The 26,707-nt window shown below is 37.5% G+C and overlaps 1 protein-coding gene across 1 annotated transcript; it reads right to left on the bottom strand.

The window, feature by feature from the left end:
- Positions 1 to 243: 243 nt before the first annotated feature.
- ITGB1 (integrin, beta 1 (fibronectin receptor, beta polypeptide, antigen CD29 includes MDF2, MSK12)) lies at positions 244 to 18,440 on the bottom strand. Its single transcript, XM_010081284.1, has 13 exons — positions 18,330 to 18,440; positions 13,795 to 13,864; positions 13,463 to 13,548; positions 11,680 to 11,902; positions 9,504 to 9,674; positions 8,932 to 9,170; positions 7,423 to 7,578; positions 6,344 to 6,439; positions 5,371 to 5,460; positions 4,539 to 4,679; positions 4,218 to 4,420; positions 1,986 to 2,224; positions 244 to 470 (listed from the first exon to the last, which is right to left on the bottom strand). Exons 1-13 carry the CDS (start codon positions 18,438 to 18,440, stop codon positions 244 to 246), a joined length of 2,052 nt encoding a protein of 683 aa, XP_010079586.1.
- Positions 18,441 to 26,707: the final 8,267 nt, after the last annotated feature.

Genomic DNA, 26,707 nt, shown 5'->3' with positions numbered 1-26,707 from the left:
GAAAGAATTTAAGAAATCATCAGCCTACCTGGAAGCAATCAAAATACCGTATTAATAACGTTTCACTTGTAACTATTGATTCTCACTCAACCACGTTTATTGTCTAAATGGATGATATGATACGATGTCCCTAATTTCAGGGCAGAATAAAGCACAGTATCAAAAACCTCAATTAAAAAATTCTGCAGATGTAGATATCACAAACTCAAATACATAGGAGCTGGTACTTGGTTTTCTACACACTTACTTGTGCTCTGCACAGACACCGAGGCAAGTTTGACACATTTCACATGTTGGGCCTTGGAATTTGGGATCTGTACAATTGCAGGTGCCACATTCACAGGTTCCTCTCCCATTGCAGATCTGCCCATTAGATGCCATACACGGAAAAGTATCCAAAGAACAATCGCATGCACTACCAGTGAAGTTGGGGAAACACTCGCACACTCTGCATTTGCAGATACCATTTCCTGTGCATTGAAAAGATATTTCAGTGAAATGAAGTCTTACATAAAACATAAGATTTGTGACAGTAAGAAGAAATAAATGTTCACCGTATCAGGATACAGGGAAAAGAAAACCTAGGTGGAGAGATAATGAAGACACCAATGATTTAAGAGCTACAAAATAAATTTTAGCTCCTCGAAAAAAATTACTTAGAGGAATTCCTCCCCTATTCCCATTCTTCTACATCTAGATTTCCTTTCATAAACAAAATAACAAGACTAGTGAAAACTGATCAAGAACAATATAATGTGATAGCCATATCTCCTGGGTGGATAGCATTACAGCACTGCTTCAGTTCACAATTTCCTACGTATATAGATGCATTGATCACTACTGTCTTCATATCTACCACTACGTAAATTTATAAGGCAACATCTACAAAGATGAGGAATGCACTTTGACTTCACAACACAGGAAAACGAAACACCTTTGGCTTCCTAGAACACCACCATTCAGCTGCTGTACTTCTGACCTTATCCACCCAACCAAACTTTATGCTCCTTGCGCTCCCTACAGAGGAAACAAGATACCTGTATCTTCAGAAGGGCAATTTGGATGAAATGGAAGATCTTTAGCTACTATACTCAATGGAGAAGGAGAGAAAAGTGTTTAAGTCAACACTCATCTGCCACCATATATTTTGCAACACCACCACCATTGCTCCTATCCTTTGTGTAGCTGCTGAGCAACAGGTGTATTCTGAGCAGATCAGACAGATGAGGTATTCTCATAATTCAGTTAAAGCTTAGTGGTTTCTCTGTTTTATTCTCTATTTATTCTTTGACTGTATCACAGTCAAAATTGAGGTAGTAGTTACACTCCTGCCAGGCACCTCCACGTGCAAAGCAGCCTAGGGAAGCTATAGGACAAAAATACACGCAGCAAAATAATGTAGACACTGGCTGCTGGAGGATTTTCTAAATTGCTTTTGATTTTGTGAATTAACTGCCATCATAGTCTTATTTCAAGCACTTAAGGTGTTTTTCTGGATCTTGCAGGTTCTAATCTTCACTTACCTTTCAGAATAGTCTCAAGATAGCATCTCACTGGTATCTTGTCAAGCACCGAGTCAAGCACTCACTATTACAAGTAAGATGAGGTCAATTTCTCTTTTTATTGACGCAGTGGTTACACTGAGCCAGTACAACATTATAATCTCAGGCCAGTTGTCTCAGCATTCTTTACTATAATACCTGAGGGTAATTCTGTAATAAACAGAAGTCAAGTTCACTTTACATCCTTCTCGGAGCTGCGATTCAATGAAGGTGAAATGTGTATTAACACACTGTGTGTTCATGATCACAGAGAGCTGTTTTATTAATAGATATTTCAACCACTAAATCTGTGGATATTCTCATCTCTGTTATCAAGTAGCTAGGATCTCTAAGCTAAGTATAACTATTCTACAGGGTAGAGTTGACAGACTTGTAAACTGCTGGCCAGTTCTGCCCACAGAAAACTCTGAAGTAATTTCTCACCTCCACAAATCAAACCATTTGATCGATCACAGTTGAAGTTATCACATTCACAATATTTGCCAGAATACACTTCATTGGTGTTTTCTCTTTTCTTGCACACACATTGTCCACAAATGCATTCTCCATTGTTACTGCATATTTCTGTGCTGTTCTCCCTCCTGCAGTAAGCATCCATATCCTCACTATTTACTTCATCTGTACTACATTCACATAGTCTTCCAATACGTCCTTCATTACACCTGCAAGGTAAAAACATGACCGAAAATATAAACTTAGTTATAAGTCATACAATAAAAATACTGCAAAAATAGCACAAAGAACAGGAGTAAAAGTGATTATTATCTCAAGGGATATTCTGAGTTAAACTTCAAATGAGATTTCCAGCTGACATCTATGTAGCCATTCTTGAAGCCACTGGAGCAAACTGTACTAAGTTGCTCTTTCGCTGATAACTTGTTCCAGGTGAGAAACTATGTGTCACCACCTCTAACTAAATTGCCACATAACCACTATTAATCCCTCTCATGTGACTGAACAATAATTATTTTAAGTGACAGTGACTGTTCACTGTAGCTGCTGTCATCTTTCAATGAAAAGATTTCCCATGAACAGCAATTAGGCAGGAGAGTAGATGATCTTCAGAGCTGCTGAGCTGAGATCTTTGGGGATCAGCACTTCTCATTATCAAGGTTAAAATATCAATGAACAAAGGGAGGTTGTTCTTGTTCCCAGCAGTGATTGATGAACTGTTGTGGGGCGTCAACCAGAGACAATGCTGCCATTGGGAAACTTGCAAAAGCAAAAGGCTGTTCTTACCCATGGGTCTGTTCTTCCCTCTGTGAAATAATGGGGACACCAGTGCCACTGACACCAACTTTAATAAGTCTTTCTACAAAAATGGGAAAAATCTGCTCTCCTTATTTAAAGGGAACATCAAAAACTGCCTGCAAAGTGGAGCAATGCATCCAGTATTTAGAGCCCAAAGTGGCTTATTCCTCAACTTACAGAATACTGAGCAGTTAGAGCACCATGTCTCAGTCTTTCAAACACCCTGTTAACTGCCAGCAACAAATTCACCAGGCAGATGTTAGCCAGTTCAACAACAAAAGTCCTCTAAGACTGAACTCAGTATCTTTTGCTATATTTTTAATAATAGCCACATATCAAACCATGAGGAATGAGACTTACAAGTTTTATTTCAGTTACAGTTAATTGAGCAGGAACCAATATTGTTTTCTAAAGTCCTGGATCTTGTTTTCCTATAGAAATACTTAAATTCATTTCTGTTCTTACCATTCTCATCTCAAGCATTTCTAAGAAGAAGTTTTCATTTTTGCTGTAGGTTTCTTTGAGGAGAAAAAGAAAAAAAGGCGAGACCCTTGACTTACTAGGTTGATCTTCAACCAGTCTCCACTGAAACTCGAAGATCTTGCTTTGCTTTCATTGTATGTCATTCATTGTGTGTAATTCCAGAAAATCCAGCATCATTTTACTTAATTTTCAAATGTGTAATAAGGAATACACCCCTAATCTAATCCTATGATGGGCAATAATAGACATTTCAAAGGCATACGTATATAAAAAATTTATACATAGTCTGAAACATTTATCGATTAATCAATTAGAAGAAACATTGTAATAAGACCCCAAAAGTTTGAAATAAAGTAGGGAGAAGAGACTGAGGATGTCATCCAAAATAAAAGGTTGTTCTTTTACGACTTTTTACTCTTCCCTGATATGAAACAATTGGTGCCAATCTGGGTAGGAGCTCCTACCAAAAAAACTAGGAAGCCTTTGAATTTCTCAGTCAGCAGACCTCACATTAGGAGGATATAACTAGATCAGTATGAATACTTGCAAAAATATCTGAGATCAACGCCATTCATTTTATTCTACAAATCCATAATTTCGCTTCAAAATCAAATGAAGAAACAGAAAAAGCAGTAAGACCTATAATATTTAAAGGAATGACTCAAGGCCAAATTCCAATTCTGATTTGTACAATAGTGCCAATCTAATGATCAACATTATGAATTCCAGCATATGGATTATTTGCAGAGATAAGAGAGCATGTCAAAATATTCTAAAATAAACAAGCCTGTAATTCTTGTCCTTTCACTAAAAAAAAAAAAAAAAATAAATTAGTAAAACCAAACAAATTCTAATTAAAGAAACAAAGGTCTTGCTCCTATTTCCCTTTTGCAAAAATAAATAAAATGCCTACTTATTTACCTGCATGCACCACATTCGAATGTTCCATTTCCTTCGTGGCAGGCTGGACTATTAGGTTCTCCTTCACTTTGACACTGACATTCACAGATGAACTGGAGATTAATTTCCACTTCTTCAGTGAATCCCAGTGGTTTAATTTTAATTGTTTCATTTTGTCCTTTCTTTGGACATTCATTAGCTGTTACATTAATCTCAAATTTAACCTGCAAAGAAAAATAAATGGAGTGAAATACTACTTAAAGGAGTTCTGTCTGTAAAAAAAATACCAAGTGTTGGACATTTTAAATGAATGTGTGTAGCAGCATATATACTGTAAATTACCTCATCTCCAATTGAAATGTTAGAACATTTCCTTCCATCTTCTTGTGTGTCATTCACTCCATTCTTGCAGAAAGACTTATAACTGATTGTCACTCCTTTTGGTAGCTTACTGTTTTCTAGGATAACCTCTGAAGAAAGGGACTAAAACAACAGTTATTAGCTAACTTCTAATTGAGTTGCATAAGCATTTTGCTGATGAAAAGAGATTATACAACTATGCATAGTCTAAGTACCAATCCCATGGAATACACAACGGAATTATGTACTTCCAACACCATCCCAGGGCTGCCCATAGTGACCCCTTCTCATGGCTGAACCCTGTTATACAGGGTCAGGGCAGGTCTCTACAGACATCGGAGGCACTGGTTTGCCCCACATTATCCAAAGGAGAAATTGGACTCCTTTACACAACACAGCCATGAAGAAAATATTTGGGGGTCAAACCCAGCAGTCCCAGAGGCTGATGTAGACATTTTCTTTGGGGTCAAGAGGTTGCAAAATGGCCCTTTTCTCTTCCACACGGAAGGAAGGCAAAGAACTGAAGATGCTGAAGAAACAGTGCATTTTGTTTTTTTTTAAAAAGGGAAAACACAACTGACAGCATTTCCTTTGTACTTGTGTTTTAAGTGGCTTTAAGAGCATCTTTCTAGTCATCTAACCTTTTCTTGTCATAGTGTCTATACGTCTAATGTGAATTTATTGCAATGGTTGCATATTTAACAACTTTCTATTTTGAAAAAAATAAAATCCACCTTGTGAGTATCTGCCTGAAAAACTCGTAACAACTTAGAAAAAAGAAAATGAATACAACCCAAATAAAATCTGAACTTACATTGTACGCATCAATGATCAGCTGAATCACATTGCTGGAGTTTGAAGACAATGTTCCCACTGCAGATTTAGGTATCAGGTTTTTCAATTCCTTTCAATATTTACAAAAGTAAAATGAAAATTACAGCTTTACTAACAAAGTATAATTTGTAGTACAAGTATCTGTTGGGTGATATAATGCTTTAGTGGATTAGTCAAGACCCAGTACTTCAAAAAACAAGGCTAAACTGTTGCCAGTGTTCCTCAGGATTTTTGAGGTTATACATAGCACTACTAGTATAAACAAATATACAGCCTTTTCTCTGCCGCGTTTTCACGTTAAATTTGGTAACAGAATCCTAAGGCCTTCTCTTGCACAAGTTGACTACACACAGTATATGTTCAAGATCTTAAAGAAGCAGCGCCACACTTCTAGTGCACTAAAGATAGGCAGATAAAAGATAGTTTCCAATTTAAAAGAAAAAACTTAGAATCTGAATATAAGTAAAAAAAGAAAAATACCTTGTCGGTTAAAACGAGGAAAAATATGCATCTCTTTTACACAGTAATTTCCTATTTCACAATAGCAGCTTTGTTAATTTTAAACATCAGGAATATAAACAGACCACAAAGAACAAAATACGCTCTTTCATAAGTGTGTCTCTTGATTCAGTGTCCACACCCCCTTCAGCTATTTTGCTGTAAAAACATTCATAAAAAATAGCACTTTTTTCTCTTTCCTACCTATAGAGAGAGACAAGGAGGAGGGGCACTTTCTCCTTGGAAGTTACATGTGCACTCAGTATCAATCTGAACAAGTCGAGAAGGCTTAATCACAAAAACATGAATAGCAAAATATTAATTCCACAATCACTTCCATACTTCTTTTAATTTCAAATCAAGAAATTTTAATGGTTTCAGAGCACATCTGAGTCAATCTTAGTGCCTGAGGGAAAGAAGTACAGAGACCAGAAATATGTGTTATTTATCTTTACCTTATAAACTGCCTGAAACTCTTCCGTAACAGCAAAGATTGTCTGAATATTGTTCTCACTGAGTTTCTGTACCAGATGAGCAATAGAAGGATAATCCTGTAAAAAACAAGCATAAAATACAATGCAAATTTGGGACACATGCTAGAAAAAAATCAAAAAGATTTTGACATCATAAACACAAATCACCTTTAGGAACATATGTAAGATTTCTGACTATCCAGCTTATGTTACAGCTCTAAAGAAAAACAATCCCTGCAAACAAACATGCCTTGAAAAGATTCCATATATGCCCCATGAAGACAGGTGTCGTTCAGAAGGGACTACAATAACATTATCTTATTCCCTGCCATTTAAAGTCTCCAAGTTAAATCCTAATCTCAATGTTCTCAGAAAATTACCTTTGGTAGTTTTCCATACGAAGTGAAAACCACTACCTTTTAAACTGTTTCATAAAGAAAAGATCAAATAAAGCTAAATTAATTTTAGGTTGTTATTGAACAACACTCACTTAACTTTAGAAATGTATGAATACAAAAACTTTGTAAAGCTTATTGTGTTCGCCCCATCCAGTATATGTTTTTCTTTTCACCTTTTTTCTGATCTACCTATCAATAAACCATTAAGGCAATGCTGTTAAGCATATTTTTATCATAAACTTTGCATCATAAGATTTCAAGCAGTCTTTAAAAAACTGACAAGAAGCTCTCTATTTTACAGTATTTTTTACACTAGTAAAATACTTCTGAACACAAAGACTAGTGAAAAGACAAAATAATGGGACAGAGCCACCACATTTTGTCAGTAGACTTGCATGATTAATAATTATTAAAAAGGTTCAAATCCAACAACACAAATCATAGTGTGAAAGCTGCAATTGCTTGACATTTTCCAATTAAGACTGAATTAATTCTTGCACATTTGCTCTAGTTAAGCTAAAGTCACTTGAGGTAATACAGAGGTAAATGGGTAAAGTTCAAAAGATGTAGCAGCCTGAAACCATATCAGATGACCTAATGAGGTTTTTTGAGCTTAAGTATCAGAAAATATTAATCTCCCTAGAACATAATGTAAAGACTTACATAATAGTGGCTCATTGTGTACATATTATTTTCCAGGTGACATTTCCCATCATTTGGTAAAACAATTCCACCAAGTTTACCATCTCCTGCAAAGTGAAATCCAGCATCCGTGGAAAACACTAATAGTCTTGTAACATTTCTCCAGCCAATTTGTTCCTTGAGAAACAAACAAATGGTTTTTTAGTATTTTCCACTGATCTATTTTATAGCAATGGGAACTGACACTTGAGAGATACATGCATGAAAAAGTAGACAGACTTAGGAGAAACCATACTGTAAAAGCGTCACCCTGGAAATCATATAATTCACTCAAACCTTAAAAAGCACTTCCATTTAATTAAATGTCTGCTCCAAAACATCTGCTGTAGGTTTTTCACCAAGGCATGAAACATTCTTTGAGACGTACTTTGGTCTGTTCAGCTCTCACTAGAGTATCTGAGTGACAGGGTTTTAGAAATGGGGCACGTCAGTTCAGGTCTGAAACGCCCCCAAGTCCACTTCTATGTCACTACGCCACAGCCTGAGCACAGAGGACAATGTTACTGTGTGAAGCACTACTGCAATCTTGAACTGGAAGACTGTGGCTTGCTCAGAGTTGGGCTCTGAAAAATCACCAGGCTTTGCCTATCCAGTCCAGATTCAGACCCAGGGCAGTGCTTGCCAGGAGGACTGCCCTTTTTCACTATCCCACCAGCATCCTGGCCCACAACTGCAGGGCCTAATTCTGTAACCTGCCCTTTCCTATTTTTTTTTTTTAAATTCTTTCAGTTAATTCAGTTAATTTAAGGGGAGAAGGCCATATAAAAAAAGCCACATGAATATCAGTTACCACAAAAAATAAAAACCAACAAAAAGCCCCAGAAGGCTTATGATTAACAGTGTACTTTTAAAATAAGACTCCAGATTGTTTCAGAAAGTCCCAACTCCATTGATCAACAGCATAATAATATGTTAACAAAGCAGTAAACTTGGATATCAGTTTTTTGGGAGTCCATGTTGTACAGGTGCACAGAATGGTCTGTCAGACTATGGAAACATCAAAGAAGAATGCAGTGATCTAGATCAGATCTTCAAAAATAAACAAAAATCAGGTTTCTATCTACTTCTGTCTGAGAAGCTAGCAGAAGTTACAATTCACCAAACTATTCTGAAACAACAGCTACAAGAAGCACATAAAGCTTTGAAGTAATTTGAGAATAGTGCTTCCTCAGAACTTCATACACTTTCGAGCAGAATTTTTACTCTTATGAGAAAACTTTAAAAACTTTGCCTTTGGAATGCATCTGTCTGCTGTGAACATGACCTCTAATCAGCACTTTCACATTTCCGGGTTTCACTCACTCACTAGAGGTCTCTACAAAAGACAAATGCTTCCATGCATTCTGCCTAGTCTACCATGTCTTGCGAGCATGAGGTGACATGTTCAAACGTCAGTGACCATAAAACACTAAGGCTGTGTTCAAATAATTTAATCTAATAGAGCAGTAAAGAAAACCAATACACACTTACCCCACAAACTGCAACCTGCATTATTGCATCAAATCCACCTTCAGGAGAATCTAAATTCCCAGAAATGTGCTGTTTACCTACAAGTTCATTGAATTTATTTCCTTCACTGGTAAGGCTGAGCACATTTTTATAGCTAAATGGACTCGTACAGTTCTGGTCACCTGTACAAGGATTTCGGAGTTTGGCTGGTGTTGTACTGATATATGGCATCACAGTTTTCTCCACAAAAGAGCCAAAGCCTAAGACAGAGCAATAAAAACCATTTAAGTTGAAGAATGTAAGTTTCTTATTTATATTAAATGTAAGTCTCTTATTTATATTATGACACAATAGAATGCAAATGCATTATAGGTGAACTGACATCAGAAATAACTCTCACACTTGTTTACTTTCCACTTTCTCCATCAACACCAGATACTCTTAAGTTCCTCAACAGGTTCTATGTATTAAAATATCTCTCATAATACCGCTAATTTTGAACAAAAGTACTTTTCATACATAATCATGTGAAAAACATCAGGAAGGAAACTTGATTTTTTTTTTTTTTTTTAGAATAGGCAAATCTTTCTTACCAATTCGAAAGTCTGAAGTTATTTTTTCCATTTCTAACATCAGAGCCGTTCCGAGACTTTTCACATTCTCTAAGTCATCTTTCATAGAATAGGAGAGATCCATAAGATAATACAGATCAATGGGGTAGTCTTCAGCTCTCTTAAATTTTAATGAAAATGTTTGAGGTTCGCCTGTTTCAGAGATTAAACAACAAATAAAAACCACTAAAAATTCTGCAACTGCATTGACAAGAAAGATGCCTTTTTAAGGAAAGTCTTTGAAATACTAATGGAGGTTTTGAACTAGAGGTGATTTTTTTCTCCCATTAACTGAAATGCTTAACATCAAATCAGGAGCGAAAAAATTTCAAGTATTTATTTCAAATGTCCAACTTTATCTTCCTATAGAAAATACTAGCCTGACACAAATCATGTCTCTCTTAGTTGCTGTAAAATTTCAAATCTTCATACTTCCAATAATTTTAACAAGGTTCCTGTAAGATCTAATAGCACAAATTTTCAGTATCTATGTGCATTCAAGATGACTACAAAAATTCTCAGGGTTTAGTTTAAAAAACATAAAATGTTTAAATAGGTTTATAAAAGAAAAATCAGTTCTGGGTGGAATATTTCAAGTTACTTCGCATCAAATACAGGCTAAGAGCACAAAAATGGCAGTGAGATAATGGCAAGTTACTATTTGTTGCAATTGTAAGCCCAAACTCCGAGTTTTGCCAACAGAAGCATGTAGTGTCACTCTGATGTTGAAAGACACTGCAGAAGAATTACACCACCACCCCGCCTACCACCCTCTGGGAAATGGAAAAGTATTCTTTTGCCTATTATATATGAATAAGGAATAGAATTAGAAGTTTTTTCCCCCCCACCCCCCTCAGTCACTGAAGTTAAAAGTGATAAAAGATATTGCTGCTGCTTAGGTCTGCTTAATAACTAGCTAGTACTTGTTTAATATGAGCAAAATTAGATAGGCAAAGTAAATAGCACATAGATCATGCAGCTATGCAGCACAGTTTTCACAAAAAAAAAAAAAAAGAAATATCAAACCCAAAATGCAAAAAAAAAACCCAACCCAAACCTAAAAGCTTTAGATTTTCCTTAGCTACTGTTAAAGAGAGCCTGCACAGAAAGCAAGTATCCCCCTCTGCAAGCATGCAGTCCCTCATCAGAGAACTCAGGAGCAAATGAACTGCTTATAAACTTATAATCTTTTAGATTAATAATCTTTTGGGTAATCAGATTCTTGTTGCCCAGGTCCCTCATGTGTTCTGATGAAGAAAGTTCTGTGTCAACAGAGGGACAGTAATTTGGTTTGAAGCTGAAGGGGTCACAGTAGAAATAAAGAGGAGCAATACCAAAATTGTAAAATAACTTTCATTCCTTTCCTTTCTTCATCACGCTAAGCTTCTTCAGATCATCTTGCATTTATTAAGGCAATCACTGCCAAGCAGCTGACACCGAGTACCGGCTCTCATTCCAAGCAAATACAAGGTGGTTGTTGAATGCGTCTGCGGTACCTAGGAACTCTCCTTAAGGACAATCTCCATTATGCTCAAGTACTGTATGAGCTATTAGCCCTGGCTTTTTTTCCGCTTCATTTGAACGAAATACAGTTCTCTTTAGAGGGTGGAAATGGTGCACAACTACTTTCTTCTCATTACTGTAGTCCACATCTGTAGCCTCTGGAAAGTATTTTATGCAGCAATCCAAAAATCTTGCTGCATAACTACAAAACCATTCAGTTCAGACACGCAGACTTTAGGCAACAGCAGTACTTCAAGGAAAATGAAATGCTCTTGTAAATTCTCTAAGTTTTTGCACGCTCCTCCACTTCCATTCCAAGAAGCCACACCATAGAAAATCAACTACAAAATACTGAAAACAGTTTTACCTTTCTGATGAATCAATGTATATGTATCTGATGTGTATGTATCAATCCATGCTGTATCTATTTTCTCATAAGTTCTATTGGGAACAAGTGATAGTACCTAACCTTTCATAAAAATCAAACAGTATTTGGAGTATCTAAACACCCGGGGCAGACCTGAATGGCTCTGCTATCACTCAGGTCATCTGAGCAATAGTAGTTTCTGTAATAAAATGGTTATGCATTCAAAACAAAAGATGCAGATGTGATGACAGAAAAATCATCCGAAGACTAGAATGAAACTATCCTTACCGACTCTTAGTTTCAGTACTAATTTTTGTGGCTGGATCTGTGTAATGGCCTCTGGTTTCAGCTTCTCTGCAGCACCTATCTTACGATTCGTTACTTCTCTGTCTTCAAGCACCTGTTTGCTACCTCTGGGATTTTCTATATCTTCCATAGGACAGCCTTTACTCTTTAGCGCTGCCAAGTCATCACATCGGGCAGATGTTGGTTCTCCTTCTTGCAAAAAGTCCTAGAAAACACATGCAAAAGAGTATCAAGTTTACAGCTATCTGCAATTTGTTACACTCTACCCACAATAATACTTTTTACAACTACTCCATCTTACTTTTTTTTTTTTAAATTTTGAAGTTCAGCAACAAACCACATAGTCCTGAAATATGTTCAATTACAATAAATACATCAGTGACTACTGTTTAGTCCAGGAGCTTGCACCTACTTATACTTATCCGTGTATAAGATGCAAGCAAGATAAAAGAAAAAAAATGCCCACTGTCACCTCTGACAGAAGTAGGACACCCTTTTAAATTGGCTGCTTTACAAGTGATAGCAGGTGGAAAAAGCTCTCATCTTCACATAGCCGTCAATAATGTGAACCTATTTGTACAGCCTACTTGGCAACTGCCCTCCCTTTTAGCTTTTTTTTTTCTCCAAAGGGCTTTAATTAAAGATTATGTAAGTGTACTTTGGCACTCCACAACAAAATAATGGCAATATGCTGACAGAGCAGGGGAAAGACAGAAGAGAACTCTTTTATTTTGGGGAAATTCAATCTGAAAGATCCATAAGAAAAACCAATACGTAACCTTGTTCTGAACAACAAATTACCATTACCTCAAACCTAAAAAAACCCTCTAGCCTGAAATATGAATAAAAAAGACCTCTAATGTAGAAACTTGACAATTCTGATTTTTTCACCCCCAAAATATGCATATGAATAAATGTATCTTAAAGCTTGTCAGTTCTTGATGACTAGGACCTACAACAAATCTGACAGCTGAAGGCCAAGTTTTAAAGTTAGTCAGCTTAATTAAATGTCTAAAGTTTTTAAGCTGGTTTGTGGGATAGTAAGTAGGTACTATACGGAAATAAATACACATCATCACGTTCTAGCAAGAAACAGGAAAATTTCCCAGTTTTCATTTCTAAGAAGAGCTGTAGAAAATATTTTCTTCTGTTTCTAACCTGAAGAAGACCCTTCAGCATATAGTGGTTAAGTCACAGTTTAATATTATCTTACATTTTACATTTCCTGAATTTAATTTTAAATTACATAAGAAAGCACGCTTTTTGTTTCATACTGAAACAAACAACCCATCCACACAAATCAATCTCCTACTCCCCCAAGTCTATCAACAACAGAAAACTAAAATTTGAACATCTTTCTTTTATAAAAGAAAACCTTCAATCTCTTCCTCTACTCTACCTATGTCTGTCTAAATTTACCTCTTACTCTAATGTCACTGCAAGAATATAATTAAACATACCCAGACAGATTCCATGCTGGAATGATTTTAAATAACTATGAGACAGCCTGTAAGGTCTGTAAACAGCTAAGATTTAAAAAAGTAGAAGTAAACACATTGTGAAAAGCAATTCTACTCAAACCAGGACATCAGGAAAAGCATAGTATCTGGATTGTTAAGTACAAATAAGTATCAAATTGAAGAGCTACAGGAAACTATTATGAATGAAAAGACATTTCTTTAGTTTTCTATACATTTAAAGTATTTACTAAAATCTGAAACCATGGGAAAAAGCCAAACCATAAAAGGAATTTTGCAACACTTACTGTTTTTTTACACCAACCACAGTTTGGTCCTGCTTGTATACATTCACCACATGATTTTGCATTAGCTTTTATGCAGTCACTTCCACCTAGCGAAGAACACAAATCTGTCACTTCATTTATAACAAGGTCCTAACAAAACCAGAATATTAGTTTGTTTCATTCTGTCTTTGTAAACTAAGTTCTAACTACAGACAGGTTATTAACATGAGATGCAATTGACATATTGCCATTAGCAGTTGTCTAACAACATATACTTATCTACATAAATAACTGCTAAATATATATAGTTTTAAAGCAACATTAACCTACTGCAATGAAATCAAGTGACTTACCTTGCTGAGCAAATCCATTCCATATCAAGCAACAGAGGACGCCAGCCCACGTGAACAATTTTAAATTAGTCTGAAATACATAAACAGAAGACCAAATTGTATGATTTTACGTATAAAGGTAAGCAAAAAAAAAAAAAAAAAAAGTTGCATGAAACTGCAGACATGTAATCGTGTCCCAGAGGAGACAAGGAACACGGAGCAGATGCAAATCAAATTATCTTAGTTGTATCAGGTTGACAGTTTTCCTCTAATACAACCATGTTTGTGGGCTAAACTATATTTAGAAGGCATCAGAGTAGCTTCTTAAATTATTTTCAAATATTCTTATGACAGGTAAACCAGGAAGCTATAAGAAATTTGGTAATGCTGTTCAGTTGGGGAGGGGGGTGAGGGGATGGAGGAGGACCCAAAACCATCTGTTAACATCTTCTAAAAAATATTTATGCTCTGAATGTTATCAGAGAGAGACTTCTAAATAAAGATGTCACAGAAATACAAGACAGAAATGGAGCTTCTCTGTTCAAGTCTCCGTTTAACAATGATAAACATCAAGGACTCTTCCAATATGTTTTCCTCTGAATCTTCAAAGGGCATTTTACAGCCTAACTTTGCACCTTATACACCAAACTAGAAACTTCCTGTCACAATGTGGAACATAAAGCATCTTTGATAGAAATTCAGCCATCCTTTTTTTTTTTTTTTTTTTTTTACCACCTTCTTTAGACGACAGAGAATTAATGGGTACCATTCTTATTAAAGAAAAAATACTCTGCCCTTTGTTCAGTGCTATAAATCTTAATGAAAGCCCGGCAGAAAAAAATAAATACATACAAACTACATAATCTATATGTTTTATGAGACAAGATCTGAATGCTTATAAACCACAATTTAGAGTTACTGATTTGTCATTTTCCCCAATTAGTGGTGAGACTTCACTTACTACTCCAGATTTAGGATTACATTCTAAAAATAGGTTTCAAATAGACATTTCTTTTTTTTTTTTTCCTAAATTTTCTTCTACTCTAACAGCAGGTAGTCAGCCAGGGTCAGCTATCACATCTTAAAAATTTTGGTACTATTTTAAATTCCATTTCTCTTTTATTCATTATAAGAATTCCAAAAACTTGGAGCCTGGCTGACAATTTCCTTGGTCACCCTAAAATGTTATTGCTTCTTAAAGCCTTTCCAGTCATCCTGGAAACATCAATATTCTTAATACCTTTTTGTTCTAAAAAATATCTTGCAATATAGCCAAGGAAAAGTGAATTTGGCAGAGTTTTTTAAAATGAACCTGTCATTTTCCAGAAGTAGTATTATTCATATAAATTAGCAGCAAGTGAGCAATGCTTAAATTAGCACAGCAGTTGGGCTTAGGTTTTCCCGCACTCATTTAGAGTCATTCATAATTATTACTTTGCACATCCAGCTCACCCTAATGGAGAAGCCATAGCTGCTGTAAAATCTGGTGGGCAAGGTTTCAAACAGAACGCAACCATCTGCTAACAAATTGTATCCAACAACAGTATTAGATGGTTCAAATCTTTCTGATAAATCACTTCAGCCCACTCTTCTCTTCAGTGGATGCTGTACCCAGAGGGCTGGGGGCAGGGGGAGTTTAGACATAGGAGAATTAGGAGAATTTGCTGTGAAATGACTTTGCTAGATGTATGTATATGCACAGAAGAAATTATTGATTAAAAAAACAAAGAAAAAATTGAATTGTGAATTATACCTTACTTAACTTTTGAGCACTATTGCACATATCTAACTCTGATTTTTCCCCTCTGCTCGTTGCTGTAGGGGTGATCAGCTCTTCATTTGCAAAACTCTTTCCTGAACGCTGTTTTATCAAGTCCCCTATGTAAGCAACCACCTAAATCAAACCTGTGTAACCACAAACCTTGATCAGAGGGGAACTGTGACCCAAGAAATGCAAGTAGGTGGAAGACAGATGAAGGGACTGAATTAAGGTTAAAGAAAGAGAGGGTGACGTCACATAGTGTAGGAGCACACCTATTAGACCAGGAGTCTGGAGGGGAAAGCTTTACCAGGTTGCTCAACTTTTAAGTTCTTTCTTTTCTGGTTTTATGGTAGGTATGCTCTGTGCTTAATAAACCATACTTGCCACAAATTAAGGGATATTTTGTTATTCTAGATGAAGTTCTGCTTTAAGTACAGCTCAGAATGGGGTAGGCTTTTCAGTAAGAAAAAAACTAAGCTGCTGGCATCAGTTTAATAATCCCTTTTCTGTTAGCCAAAAGGAGAAAATTATAAACAGTTCACCTTTTTAGGGCAGACTAGCAGCGGATGCACAGCAAGCCCATGCAGACTATATAAATAAGTCAGCAAAGATGTGACACAGTGCTAAAACTATGACTAAGACCATTTGGAAGAGAAACGTTCCTGTGGAAATGCATCCGCGTGATGAATGCAGTTCTGGGCACAGATTCCCCGTAACGTTAACAAGGAAAATGTCCTCTTCCATATATGGCTAAGCCAAGGCCTCTCCTAGAGCAAGCCGCCTGCCCTCCGACACACGCTAGCTTGCTTCCTTTACCTCCACTGCTTAATAGCTATTCCATCTGCTGAGTTTTGGAAATACTTGAGTAAAGACTTGCTAATTCGGATTAAATTCTGATTGTTCTTTAATGCAAGCAAAGCGATGTACATCCTCAGCCTCCAACCCTCCTCCTAACCGCCGCAGCAGCCTGGTCGCAACAGCGTCAAATACATTCTCTCGCAAGTCACTGGTTAGCACTGTGGACTGCCCTGCTGCAGATTTTTCTGTTAAGGGAATAAACCAAAACAAATGACGCCTAACTACATAAGACAGCCAAAGGAGGCCTTTGGAAACCATTGGTGGAGCTGGAACTAAACCCTGTGTCAGTATTCAACTACAGAAGATGGGAACAGAAAAGAACCCATTGTTACAAGAAATAAATGAATTTTTTTGCGCAATGTTTACATATTTTCTATTATACTTGTTCTCCACTTTTTAATTAAATCCTTGAAAAAGTGATTTCTTTCCCCCCTGAAAAAAAGCAGCTCAAAGTTTACAAAAGCTTGCCAAGAACTGAAATCTCTTTAACAAGTATATCACCATTTTGATATTTTTTAAAAGGCTGCAAATGGTATGCTGTTGAAAAACGGATTCAAAAATTATTTCTGCACATTTGTGAACTGTACTCTATTTTTGTTAAATATTTTAGAAAGACAAACATGGACATAACCTTGAATGTCTGGACTTTTTGCTTTCCAAGTTTTTTTTTGCTGTCTCTAAAAACAGTAATGTTTGAAGACAATTTTTCCTTTATAAAACCAGCTTTGATGGAAATCTCTGGAGCTTCCATTTTGAAATGAGAGGCTCACTAAGTGACAACAGGAAAAAGGAAGGATTAATTCTCCATAGTGAGACTGATTTTGAATTTGCAAATAAAATATTTAGCACCTTTGTATTCTGCTAATCATCAAGATATTTAGAATTTAAATTTATTACTCCACAGCACTAAAATTCTTTTGCAGCTTTTAAAATTTATTTATTAGCATCTGTGCGGAAAATTAACTGGGCAAATAGAATCAAGAAAAAACATTATGAATTACAGAAACATTAATTCCTTTGAAATCAAATATTGATGGCTATGCTGCTCTCCTCTCACCACTCTTCAGCTCAGCATTCAATCCACCTGAGACAGGCCACAGTTTATACCGATATTAAGGCAATGTTCACAAGAAGCTATCAGGCCACTGCAGTACTGCTGCACAAGGCCAAGCAGCTCAGGACTCCAGCATCCACCAAACCCACGTCAAACAAAGGAAAACACTACAAGGCATCTACCTCTGCTGTGCACTGAAGCGTGCCTTGCTGCGAAGCCTTCTATTGAAATCCATAACCACGCTTCAGACCATGGGGGAACATCTAAACATCCAGTAAGAGCTGAGTTGTGCAGAAGCCACCTTCTTGAGGCAATAACCAGACAGGCACCAAGGAGCACTGGAGCAGTGAAAAGAACTGGCTGAAACACTAATTCAACAAAGAAAGTGGCCAGTTTCAGCCATTTGGGTGCTTGTTCTTGGCATGGTGGAGGTGGTGAGATGAGGGAGGAGAAAAGGAGAACTGGGGGGGAAAAACAAAACAAAAAAAAGCAATGGATACTGTTTCTCAGCCACAGTCCATGGCTGTATGCTGGACTACAGTGGTCACAGTCAGCCCCCACCCCCAATCATCAAGGCTCTGGCTATAAAAAGAGCAGGAAGAGACATGTTTCTAAAATAAGCAGAATTAAATAGTCTCTGGAGACGCCTGTTTCAGAACTTGATGGCTACCCTGCTAAAAAAGTTCCTTCCTCCCTCATTCCAGAAGGTTTACTGGTTTTAGCTGAGGACCATGCTTTTCAGCATGAATTTAAGGGACTGGCAAGAAGAACCCCATTCACATGTCTGGAAAAAACAGAGAAAAAAGACACAGCGATTTTCTTAACTGGAGAAACCAAACAACCCTGGTGACATGGGACAGCAATTGCACAGACACTACATACCTCTAGCAACAACCCACACCTCTGGCAGCACTCCTGATCACCAGAACTCCCACAACAGACACTGCTAATTACAAATCCAAATTTGACTTGACACGCAACAACTCTGAGCATGTGCGCTTGTACAACAATTCACTGCAAAGCAGCAATTCGCCGTAAAACAAAGTGGTAAAATGGCATCCTGCTCCTCTGTCTTGACAGAAGTACATTGCTCAGAAAGGCACAGGCACAGAAATTAAAGCGTTTCACAACAAGGAGTTACTTTTGATTAAAATTTCCAAGTTTGTGGTGTAGATTTTCCAATGAATCTTAAATAGGTAGTTCTTAATTTGTGATGTTATCAGCTATCTTATTTACTTAATCAATGTAAATGTTACTGTAGTATTAAATTATAGAATCATAGAATGGCCTGGTTTGAAAAGAACCTTAAAAATCATCTAGTTTCAACACCCCTGCTGTGGGCAGGGTTGCCAACCACTAGAGCAGCCTGTCCAGTGCCCCATCCAGCCCGGTCTGCTCACACAGATCAAGAAACTGTGCCATACATTCTTCTTCATGGAAGCGGAGATTTGGGGTAAACACTGATGGTTGAAAAGCAAGAAATTTTAATCAAAGAAGCAAAACCTTAACTCACCCTGCAGAACTATTTGTCCCTGGATGTGGACCAGCCCTGTGACAGCTGCCCTTCACAGAGAAGCCCAGCTCCTGATCTTGCACCATCAGAGATGAGTTAGAGGAGTACCCCCATGCAGGGTAAGTGAACTTGATGGAAACAGTCAATATGGACAACAAAAGTGCAGTCTCAAGAGCAGGACTTTGCAGCAGCCCAATCCAAACAGAAATGCTACAATCAAGCCTGCCTCCAACAGCCTACCAACAGCATGGCTCATCAAGACCACGATCTTCTTTCTCCCCCGGCAACTTCACAGATGTTAACAGAGCAGGTTTTGAACTTCTTGCAGTAATATGGAAAGAATGGGACATTAACTCAGATTAATGTGCAAAATAAGAAATTCTTTAGCACCGAAACAGCTTTTACACACAAAAAAACACGTCACATCAAGACTGCTTACTCAAATAGTGCCCTGAAAACACTTTATGGAATAACTACTTCATCTACCATGATGCTACAGGATAAAAGAATCAGCAGTATTTCACACTGGACTTCATTTCTGTCTGTCAGTTATTATCTATAAATTAGTGGAATAAAACAAGCATCACCACCAAATACTCATGATAAGCACTTCCATGACCACCCTGTTTTAGTGGGGCATCATACGTTAAAATAATATATAGTAAACTCGTTAGGACCTATATTTTAACTACAAAGAGTTAAAATCTACAGGAAACTAACTTTCTGCTTAGGTTAGAGAGACAAGCTCCGCCGGTATGGTTACCCAAGGTTATCAGCCACAATTACGGTATGTCACTGGTTAGTTCAGAAGAACCCCCTGCAGGAGTGGGAGTCTAAAAAAATATGACAACACACATTTCTGCATGCCAGAAGCACAGGGAAACACATCACCATTCTGCAGATTCTGCATGGCAGAATCCATCACTACTCTGCCCTCCTCCTATGCTTAGCAAGACAGATGAACACACACAGTAATACAACTGGTTTGCTAAGACTCTCAGTTACAGTGCATTACTACCCATAGTTTATTCATATTTACAGCTCAAGAGCTCAAGTTGCTTAAAATTCCCAAAAAAGGATTGGATTCAATGGGAAAATCAATAAGCGTTAGGTTCCAAAATAGACTTGTGGGTCCGAAATCACTTCTGAAAATCCAGCGTGGGCACCTGCATCACATCGCCTCTTCATCTGAATACATGAAAATGTTCATGGGCAAGTATGAGCAGGCTGAGGCCACAGCTCATGAGAACAGATCTGGAAGGCTGTTCATGGTATTGGCTTGTGTCCCCAGGGTACGGGGTGTTTTGTTAGTTTATACAGGACACAGCTGCTTCAAGACAAAACAGCTGTATTCACAAGCACTCAAATGGTTTGACCATATTACTCCTTTTATATAGAATTTATTGATATTTGTTCCTGGATTTCACAAGAGCCCTCAACTTACTGACAGTTCTGAATAGTGGAATGAAAAGCAATTAGGTAGTTTTCTGAAAAGTATTTTTTGGTCTTGATTTGAATTACTGAGTGGAAACACATCCACCCAAGTTAGGTGCCTGGCTGCAGGGATGGGAGTGGTGGTAGAGATTTTTCCAGATAGAACACGTCAATTTCCTCTGTAATCAGGAAAAAAATAGAGGTACCAATTTCAGAACAATTGCAGACGATAGTGTTTTCTGATATTTGACATCTCTCTACCTTGAGAAAGATAAAACATGGTAGATCCCGTTGTGATAAAGTTCACATGACAGAAGGTGGCAATGGTTCCCAGATATTTTACAACACTGAATCTAGAAGTAAGATAATTGGGCTCCAGTCCCTCCTCAGCCCTAAAGGATTTGAATTCACATTTCCTGGGAATAGTCTATCAGCCTACAGGATATACTAATAAGAGCACTCTCTACCACTCTTATTAAGCCAAAGGTGCTATGCAACCAAGAATGAAAGGCATGGAAACAGAAAATGAGCTGATAAAGTTTTGACTCTTCTTTATCTACTGAAGCAATCAGATGGCGGGAGGCAGAAGATGTAAATGAAGTTCCAGACCCTGCTCCTCGTAATGTATGTATATAGATTTTACAGCATATTGTCTGTGGATAAAAACAAAGAGAGGCTCGGGATCATGATTCGGAGTATGACCTTTATTTCTTTCTCACCAAATGCCCTAACCTGTAGGAAACTGAAAGGAAACAGATGTTCACACTCAGACACATAAAAGAGCCTTGACTACAAATCTCCTGTATCATGCATGACCACTGTGATTAGTGCACACTGAGCTGAAATCCCTCTCTCATTGCAGACCTGACCAATCCGGCCCATATGGACTTCTCTCTGGATTTACAGTCAGTACTTATCCCCCAACAAGCAACTAAAGGCAGACAGGGAGCTTCTAGTAAGCAAGGAGAGACCCACCGAATTTAGACTTCTATGGAACACAGCAAACTTATTTAGGCAGCATAGATTACATACCATGTTTTATTTCATGGCACTGTATTTCTATACATGTTTTCATTAGCAAAATCCATTGAGAATTTCACTTAATGACAAACGCCTGTTAACAGGCTTCAAATCTAAATAATACTCATCACAAGCAAAAACAAGTTGCGTAGTAAAATACTAGCGCTGCTAAAGCTTACTCAATTCATCTTCTCATAACATATTTCTATTGAAGAAGTCACACAAGTCCAGATTTCATGCTGACAATGGCGACAGAAAGTAAAAGAACGAGAAAAGATGCTCAGGGACAATGTGAAGATGCTGCCACTGACAAAAAGCCTTCACCTGTGAAGTCAGCAAACCCCAAGCGCAACCTTGATCTCTTCCCTTTGTTCTAAAGCCTTTTAGAGTGCACTGCGGTGCGGGTAGGACTAACATTGGTCAGTGAGCACCACTTTTGAAGTAGGGACCTTTTTTATTATAGTATATGTACATGCCACCGTGCACAGAAGGTTTGTAATTCATGACTAGACCTCCTTAGTACTACCATGCCACCAATAATTACTAATTTAAGAACACCACTTTGCTGTATTAACCATCATTGTCCCTAGCTTGGTCCTAATGTGGACAAAGAGAATATTTGTGTAATGTTTTCTTGGCCTGTTGAAACATAATGTGATGCTTGAAAGGCAAGCAGTACTTAGAGCCCATGTAAACAACCAACCTGTGTACAATCACCACATACAGGAAACCCTTAAAGAGCCAAGTGAGGTGCTCTTTCTCATGAGAATAGTATTTTTTCCACACAGGCTTATTTAGATACTTTTACCAGGCTATTATCCACAGACGGCAATTTATAGGGTAAATTCTGACAAGTATTTTGAAAAACTAGACTAACAAACAGGTGTATTGTGCTTAATGTTCAACATTAAATTAGGAGAGAAATACTACTCTGCATATTCTCAAGCAGAGCAGGTAGAAGCCTGCAGTTACATCTAATTAAAACACCAGCAATATGCTTTCACTGTTTTTTACCTACAGCTTATACCTAGTTTCAACTAAAACATTTGCATCTTTTTCCGAAAAGACAGTTTGTAACTACTTATTGCTATTCTATACCTCTCAAACTATTGTGCTTACTAAAGTATTGAATAAAAAAGCAGAACACCCCACCACCACACACCTGTACTCCTCTCTTTTGCTAAGAAATCCCGTGTCAGTGCATCCTGCCTACAGAAAGGCAGGATTCCTACAAGGACATTATGAAGCTCCTTTAATTTTAAGCAAGGACAAAACAATAAAAGCTATTCATATGCTGCTTATGGTAGCATGCAAGCACACCACAAAGACAGCACTCCTCTAAGGCTAAACAGTTAACACACCAAGCCCATGGGTACCGATACTGTGGTTGAAACTATTTTCTGTATCTGCAGCAGCTTCTCTACATGTGCACCTTGAAAGCTTCCTCTTTAAGGATAAAGATATAATGAGGACATGTAAGTGTTAAGAACCAAAACATAAATTTTTTTGTCCCCTTCAAACCATCACTGTCAAAAATATCTGTTTTCCATACTCCTGCCAACTGAAGTTTCCAGTAGCTCAAGTCCATCACAGCCTTAAAGACTCAAAGCACCTTGTCTCCCTGAATTTGTAAAAATTCTGTTACCAGTGGGCATTTTCCCAAAACAAATATTTCAGGGTTTTCACTATTAGAAGCACATCTTTACACAATTGTGATTAAAACAAAGAAAGAAAAAAAAATCTCTCTTGTTGCATTACTTTTCAAGGGCTTCTAGACCCATCAGTCATTTTTGCCATAACTTGATTTATCCACTTGCTTAAATGTGACCTTTTTTTTTTTTTTTTCCGGGGGGGGGGGGGGTGGAGAGCGTAAATTGAATATTACCTTATCGACATAGGATAAATTTAGCTTTTCCATCTCTGACAGACTACAGTTAGGAACATCACATAACAATTCAAGCCATTCTAGTAGAAAATACGGGTGTCTGTTCCTTGTGGTAGTATTAAATTCCCACACACTCTGCACCACTTACTACTCCCATAAAGAGACTATTTAATTTTGTGCAACTTAAACCTCACATTCATCCACACAGGGGGAAACGAAAAGTTTAGTTAAACATATAAATATAGCTCTTACACAGCTGACTGTAACTGATGCTTCCGTGGCTGTACTGCCTTAGTAATATCCACAACTGTCACAACATCTGGCTAAACTTACTTTAATCCATGTTACTGTTTTAAAGGAAAAGCAGAACAGTGGCATGTACATTGTTCAGTAAAAAGCTAGAGGATCTGAGCTAATGCAATCGCTCACTCATCTATTGCTTTAAGAGCAAACAGTTGCAAACGTCTTGCTGGCTATTGCTGCAGGTACCGCAGGAAGCCAGAAGCTGGCACACCGCAAAGGGCAAACTCAGCGGAAACTCTGTCGCTACATGGCAATATTCACCCACCAGTAGCTATCATTAACGCCCAGGGTACAGCTTTAGCAACTAAAATCAACATGAAAGCTAACTGCTCCTGAAAGGAACAGCAATGCTACAGCATCCCCACCTCCAAAAAAGCAACCTCTGCCCCTGCGCTCCCACCCATGGACCTCCCCCAGCACCTTCCCGAGCCAGCTCTGCTCGCTGGGCTGGCAGAGCGATACCTTGAGTCATCCCTTTCCTTTCCACATCGAAACCCACTTTCTGTAAGCTTCACTGAACTGAACCAGGCCTTCACATGGACAGAGGAGTACGGAGGAAACAACTTCTGTAAAGTGGCAGGTGGCTGTCGGGCTGACTGACCTCTGAAATTACACTGTGCTCTTCAAGTGCCACTAAACCAGCCTAAATCCAGGTTGTCATGGGCTCACCTTCCTTTGCTGCTGGCCTTGGGCAAATTGCTTATTGTAGACAGCTAGTCAGTTTGGGGAACTATTATGATTTTATTTTTTCCAATAGATTATTAGAATAAATTAGTTGACCAGAAAAACTGAAACAAGCAAAAACCAAAACACTGAAGGTTTTTCAGGATTTTCTTGTTGGTTTTGTTGTTGTGGGTTTTTTTTTTTTTTTTCTGTATGTGGTTGATTTTTTAAAAATTTTAATTCAGGATTTGAATGGCAAGTACATAGAATAATCCTTATAAATGGTATTCAAATATTTAATTGCAAGTTTTTTAAAAGATTCCCTATTCTAACACAATTTAGAATGAGACTGCTACTGAAACAACTCTCATCCTCAGCATACTTTTAACATTGGATAAGTGGTCAGGAAAATGAACATGCAGAAATAATAAAAACCTGGTCAGAACTGCCCAGTCCCACAGAACTACATACAGCTTACAAATCTGTACCTATCCAAGAGATCTTTTTAATATATATTTAATTCTATGTATATTTAATTGTACATATGTATGTTATATGTATTTTTAAATATACATAACTAATTATTATTATTAATTCAATGGCAGTGATAACTAGCTAGGTATAAGCACGCAGTGAAACAAACAGTGGACTTCATCCAGACTTTAATCCTGAAGTTCAAGCACTTGCAAAAAAGCTCACCGACCTCATGGAGGGGCGGGAAAGGACTTCAACCTTAAAAGATGTATTTAAAAAAAAAAAAAACAAACCAAAACCAGACTCATCACAAAGTACTTTATAAAAAGCAGTCCTTGCCCGAACAACCTGCCTATTAAGACACTTCTCCTGCTTTCCAGATCAGGACTTCAAGCCTGGAGTCCACAGGCTGCTTCTAAGAGGACTGCAAAAAGTAATAAAAGGTGAAGTTTCTCAAAACAGCCAAGTAGATCTACCAGTTTGCCACTACTGAACAGAAACAGCTCAACTTCTCCAGGCCCTAAAATTCCCCACTTTGTACCCTTCATCTGTCTGGTGCCAACTGTGGACGATACTTTCACCTCTTAAGTGAGACAGTGGAACAAGCTGAGCAGTAACTCCTTGCTGAGTTATTTCTCACCTGATCTAGCAAGCTTAAGGTGGATTACTCAAGTCAGAAGAGCACTGAAGCATGCACAAGCAGATGCTGAGAGGTTCCACAGCAGTTTATGCCAACTTATCTCTGGACTACCACAGTCCCACACTCCTCTTGCTATGAGCTATTCATTTTCCTATTCCTTCCCTTGGTCTGAAGCGCGTCACTAGTAACACATGTGGTCACCCAGCTGAAACAGCTGATCTAGCTGAAAATTAATTTTTTGCCAAGCTGTTTTTCAACCAGTTCAGCTACCTCAATGACTTACTGTACAGCCTTACGGATTCCACTGCCGATGCAAGGAGGATGACAAGACTGCACACCTAGAGACAGAAGGGACATTTAAGTCCTGTTTTGGTATAAATTGCTGCAGAGCCATGTTCTTATGAAAATAAAACAGGTTTTGAGTTAAATTAATGGTTCAAGGGCCACTGTAACATTTTACAAAATATGAGATTCAGGTACACTTGAAAACCACTTGCTACCGTGGAGTTTTGAGTTATGGCTAATGACTGAGCTTTTTTTTTTTTAAACTCTGCAGAGACAGAGTATTAAAATTGCTTCCAGTTACAAGAAAATGTCAATCATATTAATACAGACATTAATCATTTAGAAAGCGAAACAGCATTGTGAATTATGCACCAAAAAGAGCCAGTATCTGTGCAAGCTTTTTTATTACTATCTAACCACTCTCCAGATTGGTTAACTGGCAGTGATAACATGCTGGCAGCGATCTTACATGCTATAGTTACGCTTTAATGCTACAGTTGAATTTTTCACTGAAACTGGTGATATCAGCAACATGGCTATGTAACATACTTTACATATTTAGCCTTGGAAGAGTTATGTAGACAACATCTGCAGTAGAGGGAGGAAATACACACAGAAAAAATAACATTTATCACTGTTTATCAATTTTATGATGCATTTTAAACAACCTATAGCTGATAGGTATAGTATGTTCTTCCAAAACAGGATATTTGCAGTTTCCTTTTTTACACTCAAGTCCACACCCAGGAAAAATTACACTGAAATTCTTGAACACTAATTTTTCACACAGATTTGTATTTGCATAGAAATTACAAAAAAAGCACCAAAAATTATTCCCCATTTTTGAACTGTACAATAAAAGCAAACAACAAATGCTATCTCCTAAAATGTTACACTTACAGATGTTTTGGAAATGCACGTAGGTTATATTCACACACAACTGAAAGACAGATTTTTAATCTCTGCTGACACAAAACCAGCAAATTGACATTTCAAAAACAGTCAAGCCTTGTGTTTTAGGCAGATGGGCTACAGTATTCCTT

The sequence above is a fragment of the Pterocles gutturalis genome, unplaced genomic scaffold, assembly GCF_000699245.1.
Source record: "Pterocles gutturalis isolate BGI_N339 unplaced genomic scaffold, ASM69924v1 scaffold19591, whole genome shotgun sequence".
In the NCBI taxonomy this organism is placed as follows: domain Eukaryota; kingdom Metazoa; phylum Chordata; class Aves; order Pterocliformes; family Pteroclidae; genus Pterocles; species Pterocles gutturalis.
This window is presented reverse-complemented; position numbering and strand designations above follow the sequence as displayed.

Bases quoted from the DNA above. Each gene is read 5' to 3' on its own strand.
- ITGB1 (XM_010081284.1), bottom strand. From the start codon at position 18,440: ATGCTCAGAGTTGTTGCGTGTCAAGTCAAATTTGGATTTGTAATTAGC. The intron at 13,865-18,329 runs GTATGTAGTGTC...TATGTATTTCAG, and splicing joins GGTGTGGGTTGTTGCTAGAG to ACTAATTTAAAATTGTTCAC. The intron at 4,421-4,538 runs GTAATTTACAGT...TTTTCTTTGCAG, and splicing joins ACATTTCAATTGGAGATGAG to GTTAAATTTGAGATTAATGT.